This window comes from Uranotaenia lowii, chromosome 2, assembly GCF_029784155.1.
Source record: "Uranotaenia lowii strain MFRU-FL chromosome 2, ASM2978415v1, whole genome shotgun sequence".
Taxonomy (NCBI): Eukaryota; Metazoa; Arthropoda; class Insecta; order Diptera; family Culicidae; genus Uranotaenia; species Uranotaenia lowii.
In genome coordinates, this window is record NC_073692.1 from 54117814 (window position 1) to 54127271 (window position 9458).

General features: G+C 41.8%; 1 protein-coding gene across 1 annotated transcript in view; it reads right to left on the reverse strand.

Annotated features, from left to right (window-relative positions):
* Positions 1 to 3692: 3692 nt before the first annotated feature.
* LOC129741397 (uncharacterized) overlaps positions 3693 to 9458 on the reverse strand; it is a 9758-nt gene continuing 3992 nt past the window's right edge. Inside the window, exon 2 of the mRNA XM_055733121.1 lies at positions 3693 to 9454. Within this exon, the coding sequence (XP_055589096.1) occupies positions 3693 to 9454 (5762 nt within the window). The remainder of the gene's footprint in view (positions 9455 to 9458) is intronic.

Genomic DNA, 9458 nt, shown 5'->3' on the forward strand with positions numbered 1-9458 from the left:
CCTCCTTGCTGTGATAATAGAAAACAGAAACCCCCGGAAAAAGGCCGTTGATAATAGGAATTCTATGCATACTTCCGCTGCACTGAACTTTTCCAACAATGGAACTTTTAGGGCTTATTGGATTGAAAAGAAAACCCACCCTGTTGAACTGAAGTGTGCAGACAGCTAGCAGCTGCCTTGGTGCCTAGAATAGTGGAGTCGTCGCCACTTTTTTGTCAGTTGCATTTCATCCCCCCTTTCCTCTTGGGATTCTGGCAAGAAGGTGGAAGCCCGTGATGGGAATTTCCGCCCGAAGAAAGAAGCGCTCGAATATGACAACCATGTGAATGGAACGCAACTCGAGACATCCCTAGCTACTCCAACTAGTGGTGCTTCCTGCAAAAACCCGGCATTGAGCCAATTTTCCTATGCAGATCCCGGCGCTCTGCTGTCAAGAGGTTCTGGTTTCACTTCCGGACTTAGATATAGTTGCTGTGGGATGGAGTTGAAAATACATATGGCAGTCCACCGACGACAACGGAAGGGTGCAAAATTATGCTTATTTGAGTGAAACGGGCTCTAGAGGGACGGGTAATATGCGGATGATTTCCCGAACCGAATCCAATGCCGGAACTTTTCTAACGCAAAAGCAGTTGGGTTTCGAGTCCCTGGTCTGGAGTAGCTCCACCAAATTGATGGAGGTTTCCAATATTTGACGTCGAAATGAAATTGGAAACTTGAGCGCGGCAAACAGACACAGGGAGTAGTGGTTTTATCTGCTGCTGTTCCCATATGGCTAATGTGGTCTTTTTGAAGCAGCCAGCCGGGAATATTGCCTGGGAAGTTGCTCGGGAATTCTTGTTGATGTGGTATTTGCTCAACAGAAATCCATCGCTTTCCGACAGGGGCTCGAGCTGAGGAGTTATTGAGTGATAACAAAAGCCTGCGCTCCCAAAAAGCTTCATTCCGAATGATGGTGGCTCCGGATGGATTTTTGGCGCCAATAGAGCTAGCAAATATTTAATCAAAATCTATCGCTTGTACGCTCGTATTTGACCTGCTTCGTTGCGGGTTGATTATTTGGTTTTTAGCTTTCCATTTTCGGTCTAGCAGCTGGAAGTTCCTTACTCGGCAGAAAATAACGCGGAAACCAAAAAAAATTTGGACAAAAAAGTTGAAATTTCCAACTCTTTCGATGTCCTTCTTAACATCGGTGTTGAGAAAATATTCATATTCAATTCTGATAGGAGTAATAAGAAACCTCATTCTTCTTCTTATAGGGTAAATGATCTTGAGCGGAACTAGTCGAAATCTGATCTTGAGCGGAACCATTTACTTTTCCAAAGATCTAGACAATGATTGTTTATTAATCTTATCGAAATGCTGAAAAAACACTTTTTCAAGATCTTTTCATACAAACATTGTCATTTTTGCTAAAATTTATGAAATGAAATAATGTTAATAGAAATTTTGAAAACATACGCCTTTCTGCTGCAATTTTCACCAATCTATGCTGACTTTGAACGTCAATTTATGTAACCCTTGACCGTTATGAACTGATTCTTGAATACTAAAATGGTAGAAAAACTCATAAAAAAGCATTATGCGGGTTTTTGTTACAAGTTTTCCATCAAAATATCAATCAATCGTGTAGTTTTTAAAAGTAAAATATGATCTTAAGTGGAACTATCTTTGATCTTGAGCGGAACTACTAGCTTCCAAAATACACTGCCAGGTGCGCTGCCTTATGCCTTATATCTTACACGCAGTTTTTACCCCTGCATGTATGCAGCATCTTTGTATTTTCCTTATTATATCATCATCAGAATCTGTGTCACAGAACACAGAATATGGTAATTTAATTTTTGCTTTTTCGGTCTTGAATGTAGATCAAACATCGGTGGTTTTTGAAATACCAATTTTGGGTTTTTCAAAAACCAGCGTTGTTTGATCTACATTCAAGACCGAAAAAGCCAAAATAAAATTACAATATATCATTTCCGGTCGAAAACATAAATCTAAGGAACACAGAATTTTGAAATATTCACAGTTTTCACAGATTTTTTAATTTCGAAAGATTTCTATAATAATAATAATTCTGTTTAATAAAAATTTAGGTTTATAACTTTGAATTAGAAAATTATGATAAGATTTCCAATGCAAACTGGTTTTTCTCAACGACAAAGTAAAAAAGAACCAACGTATTATGAATTTTCAATGAAACAAAAGGAACTTGGATCAAATAACAAAAAACAGAATTTTTTTCGTATTACTAACTCTGTCGTTACTGTAATCCGGGGTAATATTGATCACTTTTTTCAATATACTTCGATTATTTTTTCTGTTAAGGGGAATGTGGCATGTTTCATATTTTTTAAACCAGTACTGGACTCCTATAAACGTCAAACATGGATGCAGAAATTTATTAGACTACTTTGAATTTGTTTTAAAAATCGTTTTCGTCTCTGTTCAGAATTTGATGCTTTGGGGTGACATTGATCAGTCTCTATTCTGACGGTTTTAACGAAATTTCTTGATCATAAAGGATACAAAACACCTTCATTATATTTACAAATGCTAATTTAATTTGATTTTTAACGTTTTATTTTAAAAATATTCATAATCGAAAAAATAACTATGATGCTGCCTACATTTAGGGGCAAAAATTATAATGTTTGCTAAATAGTTTAAGCTTCAAAATACAAATGAAATTTAACCTCCACACATTCCCGTAGGCCCTCCCAATATTTCCATTCTAATTTTTTCTTCAAAGTTAACGATTTTATAGGGTTCCTATCCATTTGTCCAACACGGACTTACTTTTGGAAAAAGTTCATATTTTTTAAATATCAAAAATTTATCATTAAATGATTATAAAAATAGCATCAAAACTGTCATTTACAAAGAAAAAAAGTTGTTCTTTCACATTAAACAACCCGTTTGTGTCTAAATGCTTTTTGGTATCATCAGGAGAGCTGTTTTTTGCGAGCCTAGTAAAAATAGATATTTTAAGATTTTTAAATAAAAATTTTACTAATTGAAAAAAAAAATCAAATACAAACCAATTTTTGCCTATTCGATACTCAATTAATAGGCTTTCAAATGCAGAAAAAAGTTCCGGATTGGACAAAGAAAAATCACTGTATTTCTGACAGCAATAGCTTCAAAACTAAAATATATTAGATTATTAATTAATTTAGGGTCGGACCGAGGATTTACAGTGTATACGTACATTTTAGTGTTTTTCTGGCTATTGTAAATATTTTGTCGTACTGTTAGTGAGCAAACCCTTGTTCAGCTGCAGCAGTTGAGTATCTATCGAAATACAACAGTTGATTGCAAGCACTATAACGACAGAATCCAGAGTTCTTACCAGTTGGGGAAAGATGTTTATAAATTTACACCTAACTGACACTACAAATCTTCCACGTCTAGGCCCTAATATTTAGATAGAAAAGCTTAATAATATGGTTCAATGTTATGGTAATAAATTCTTACAACTTCAAAATACAATTCACTGACTTCCTCTTGAGTACAACTGATCATAAACTCGTTAGCTACTTTTTATGCTCCTGTTGACAGTTGTATATGCTATTCGAAGATCCGCCGCGCTGACATTTCCAATTCGTGGTGAGATCGCTCGGAACTCACGTCTCGCTCATTACGCATGTTCAGTGGTCCGCAACATTCCCCCACCCGTGTAGTTCTGGCGATCAAGAACTTCCTTCTGTTGAACTACTAACATCCAGCAGAGCTAGTACCGTTGCTGGTCGACGGATAATTCCATTTCCGCTTTGCACGTATGCCTGCCGTACTTGCCCATCTGCTCCTTTAACAACTTCTATTATCAATCCGCGTTCCCAACCATTTCGTCTTTTTTCGTTGACAATAAGGACGACATCCCCGGCTTCTAAAGGTTTGATTGGGTCGAACCATTTCGTGCGACGAGCAATCACTGGTAAATACTCTCGAATCCATCTGAGCCAAAACATATCGACCAAAGTTTGTGACAAGCGCCAACTATCACGTAAAGCTGCTCCATCGAGTTTCACTGGACGAATTGGTTGCGTTATACATTTTTCTCCGTATAGCAGGAAATGGTTAGGCGTAAGTGCTTCGGCATCTGTGTTTCCAAGAGGGACATAGGTCAGTGGTCGAGAGTTCACTATAGCTTCAGCCTCTAGCGCAACGGTTTCCAGCACTTCATCACAGGGATTCCTAGGATGTTCACCAATCGCATTCATAGCCACCTTAATTGAACGGACCATACGCTCCCAGGCGCCTCCCATATGGGGCGCGACAGGAGGATTGAAATTCCACTGAGTACTCGCGTTCGTGAAGGTTATTGCACATTTTTCGTGAACTTCACGCAATTCTGCAGTCAGGATATTGCTTGCTCCTTTGAAATTGGTTCCATTGTCCGAATAAAATGACAAAGGGGATCCTCGACGAGCTACAAATCTCCGTATTGCCATAATGCAGGAGTTTGAGGAAAGACTGTGTACAATTTCGATGTGGACTGCTCTTATCGTTAGACAGGTGAAGAGTGCACCCCAGCGTTTCACCAGGCTACGGTTTTGCTTCACTAGTATCGGGCCAAAATAGTCGATTCCCGTATGAGTGAAAGGCTTGGTATAAGGAGCCAGACGACCAGTCGGAAGAGGGGCCATCATCGGTGGTTTTGGTTTAGCTCTGCGAATTCGACACAACGGACAATTATTGGCTACATGTCTAACTACCACGCGTAAATTGGGTATGCGGAAACGTTGGTGGATTTCATTGCACACTGTTTCGTTATTGCAATGCAGGTAGCACCGGTGGTAGCTGTTGACGAGGAGGTAAGTGAGGTGGTGGTTTTTAGGAAGAATAATGGGATACTTAGCTTCGAAAGGGGCGAAGTTGGCTGCCCCAATCCTGCTGTTCATTCGAATCACGCCGTCTTCATCGATGTACGGGGATAGCTTGTAAAGTTGACTAGATTTCGGTATTGGCAGTTGCTCATTTTTATTCTTATTGTTTTCCAGGATTGCATACTCTTCTGCAAATACCTCTGCTTGTACTTCTTTCCATAGGAACGTTTCTGCAGCCTGAAACTCTGCTGCGGTAATGGGTCCAGATGCAGGAATTTTTTTAAATTTTTTTCCTGCTCTTACTACATAGGCCATTGACCGCAATAAGCGATCCCATCGAGAAAAGTTTGCGAAGACAACAAGCGGTATTCTCAAATGTCCATGATGATTGAGGAACACAGTTTTTAATTCGTCTCGAGGCGGAGAACAACTTCTATCTTTTGGCCACATTTCTTCGGATTGATGAAGAAAATCTGGGCCAGTGAACCATCGGCATTCGGGAGAAAAACTAGGTCCATTTCCCCACTTGGTTGCATCATCAGCTACGTTCAACTTCGAAGGAACAAATCGCCATTCGCTAACGGTTGTTTTTGTGAGAATTTCTCCAACTCGATACGAAACATAAGAATGGTAACGCCGACTATCTGTTCGCAACCAAGACAAAACTGTCAAAGAATCTGTCCAAAGGAAACGCTTCGTTACTGGTAGCTTTATCATTTTTACAACATTAGACATAAGTGTGGCGCCGATCATCGCAGCTTGTAATTCAGATCGCGGCATGGAAAGTGGTTTAAGTGGGGCTACTTTTGTCTTGGCTGCAACAAGAGCACAACGAGGGGTGTCGTTATCCACAATTCGAAGGTAGGCAACACTTGCAAAGGCCGCTTCACTGGCATCTACTAGTACGTGCAGTTGAAGTTCAGTTGATGAAAGGAATTTCATCCCCGGAAAGAAGCACCTCGGAACGCTTACTTCATTCAGTTTTCTCAGGAGCCCTGTCCACTGTATCCAGCTAGCCTGAAGCTCGTCAGGAATCGGTTCGTCCCAAGAGGCTCCGTACTTCCAAATCTCCTGCATCATTATTTTTCCGTGGACGATGAAGTGTGCCACCAAACCTAGCGGGTCATACAGGCTCATGATCGTACGAAGCACTTGCCTTTTGGTCGGTATTGTTCCTCCAGTAATCAATGGTTCGATTCCTGGTGGCACCGCAGTTCCGAAAGTAAACGTATCCGTCTTTGGTTTCCAAATCATGCCTAACACTCTTTCTGCTACTTCCTCTCTATCTTTTCCTGGATCTAGTAACAAAGACTTGTCTATCAGTTGATTCGTAACTCCTAGCTCTTCCAACACCTCTTCTGAATTTGATAAAAAATTGCGTAGTTCAAAACCGCCCATGCGATGTATGTATTGAACTTGTTTCATCCTTTCGACAGCTTCCTCTGGGGTATCGAGGCTTTCCAGATAATCATCCACATAGTGTCCATTTATTATGGCTTCGGCCGCCTCCGGCAACGTCTCAGCATACTGTTCAGCATTTTTATTCTTGATGAATTGGGCGATACAAGGGGAACAAGTGGCCCCAAATGTTGCAACATCCATCACGTATATTTGTGGTAAGGTTTTGGGATTATTTCTGAATAAGAATCTTTGTGCTTGCTTGTCCTCGGATCTGATTCTGACTTGGTGAAACATTTCTCTGATGTCACCGGTTATGGCTATGTTTCGCTGTCGGAATCTTGTCAATACTGCTGGTAACGAGGTAAGCATATCGGGGCCTTTGACCAGCATGTCGTTAAGTGAGACGCCGTTGGTTCTCGCTGCTGCGTCCCAAATAAGTCTGATTTTTTCTGGTTTTTTTGGGTTTCTTACAACACCTAAAGGTAGATACCAGACGTGATCGGGATTCGTTTGCTCGAGCTCCTCGTTCGTCGCAAGATGAGCATAACCTTTTTCGATGTAACTTGCTACTTGTTGCCGCACATTCTCTTCCAACTGTGGATCTTTAGCCAGACGTTTCTCCAAACCCCGTAACCTTCGTTCCGCGGTAGGATAGCTGTCTGGAAAACAACGATAGTCGTATTTCCAGAGTAGCCCGGTTTCGAATCGCTTCCCAATACGCGTTGTTGTTTTTTCCAGAATCTCACGAGCCCGAATTTCGGAAGCAGTTTCTCGAGTCGAGTGTTCAACTTGGTCCTCCAGACTAAAGAAATTTCCCATCAATTCATGTAACGATTGATCTTCACCTACAGCTGATTGATCGGATTCCATGTGAAAGTTTAGCCCGACCTCATCTAATTCAAATTCTTTCTGTTTACCGAATACGGACCAACCTAATCGCGTTTTGGTGCCAACTGGATCTCCGCTGTGTCCTTCTCTGACCCTGAGTGTCGTGAGCAAGTGCACGTGATCTATTCCGATAATTATTTTAGGAACCGCGTCAAAGTAGCTTTCCAAAGGAAGTCCTTTCAAATGCGAATACTTCTTTTGCATCTTTAGGTAGTCGAATGATTGACTAGGCAGTTTCAGCTGTTTTACGGTTCGTATATTTTCAATCTTGAATTTATTGTCCATTCCTCGTCCTGAAATCTCCAACGAGATACGCTGAGATTCTCTTTCCTCACGACTGATGTTATCAGTCCATGTGAGCCATAAAGTATCGCGTGGACCTGACACGCCGAGTTCTTTAGCTAACGAGCCTTCAACAAGGGTCGAGGATGAGCCGTCGTCGAGGAAAGCGTAGGTGTCGATCTTTTTGTCTGGTCCGAAAACGGTTACAGGCAAATAACGAAACATAGCCTCTGATGATGTCAAATGATGATTTTGGTGGGCCGTTTCGGACGGAGGTTTTTGTTGAGCTTGGGTGGATATATCCTTTGGTTTAGTTCCAGAAGAAGAATGTAACAAAACGTGGTGTCTGGATCTACATCCATCTACTCGACATTCTTTGTTAGACCGACAAGGCCATTTCTTGTGAGGAACTAGACAGGTCCAGCACATTCCTTTACGCTTGATAGCCTTCCATCTTCCGTCAATATCAAGGGCTTGAAATAGCTGGCAATTTGCCACTTGATGGGCGGGGTCTACACAATACGCACAGGCCTTTTGGTGGGCTATATCGTCGATTGCGGTCTCTTGTGTGTTCGTGTCTTGGACATCCGAGTGCAAAAAAAGTTTTTGGTTATTTCGACTTGTCTTTCCAACTTTCTCTAAGGAACCAGTATTTTTCGGAGTTACTAGATCTGCCGTTACAGCAACTAGCTCGGACATATACTCTCCAAAGGTTGCCACGTTGACTTTCGTGCTTTGTCTTTTGAAGCGTGACCATTCGATTTGGAATTGAGTGGGAAGCTTTCCGACAAGCTCCTTCAATAGCGACGGATTTGAGAGATGGTCCACGAGCTCGGCATTCATCATGTATGCAACCGTATTTTTCACTGCTAGCCCATATGTAATTATTGATTGAAGGTTTTCATGTTTCGGACACGGAGTATTACGCAAAGTCATCAGCATAGCGTCGATTAAAAGTTCAGGGCGCCCGTAACACATTTGCAATGTTTCAATAATTTCCGGCACAAGTGCGGGACTAAGTAGTTGACTTTTTACGGATTCTCGTGCTTGGCCCGTCAGACATCTCTGAAGTCTAGCTAAATTTTCCGCATTATTGTACCCACACATTTCGGTGCTGTTCTTATACGTGCAAAAGAATAGTGGCCACTCTTCTGGATCTCCCGAAAAATTTGGCAGGTCCCTGCATTGCATTGTTTGCCGGGCAGCTAGCTGTGCGCTGGTCGGTCCACAGCTTCTCTCTACTTGGTTCGTTTTAAATGGGTTTAAAGAAAGGTTTGTGTTTTGTGGGAACATATCCCCAGTTGTTGGACCAGCATCATGTAGAATTGCTGTCGGTAGCATAGGCGAGTTGACACTTACACTTGGAATTGGAACCGCAGTTCCTGGATAGGATACCCAGGTTACTTTAGAACCAGGTTGGGTAATAGGGCTTATATTGGGGCGGAAAGTGTTAGCTGATACCGATGCCGAAGCATCAATTAGTAACTGTGGCGCTCTGGGCATCGCGTAACCTGCCTGATATTCCACTGAATGGGTGAACGGTAATCTCATTTGAGATAACGTATCTCCTTGAGAGGGCAACGAAGGAAAGTTGAGGCTAATTGGTGTACAGTTAGGTATGGACTGAGCATGATTCAACTGAAGCTCATCAGACAACCTAGACTCCTCGGTAATAGTCGACAGGGGACTTCCATGCGCATTTGGTGGTTGATTTAAAGACTTTCCGGATAAACTGATACTGTTAAAGGCTTCCCAGCTTCCCAAGGAGGCCACATTCGGTGCTGGTTTCGGGAAGGTTCCTTGATTGGGAAAACTCACTCGTGGAACTAGACGGGTATTTGTGGTGCCACTAACAATGGGTGGGATTACATCCAAATAATTCCTCAAATCTTGTGAAATCAATGGAGCAGGTTGTGTTCTGGCGGTTGGCCGAATCTGCCTGCTATGCGGTGTAGACGAAGATGTTGGTATTAAGCTGCATTGTTCAGGTGTCCCTACGTTGGGAATTATACTCTTTTCCGATCGAATGTTATCCGTTAACCTGGGTAGATGATCTGC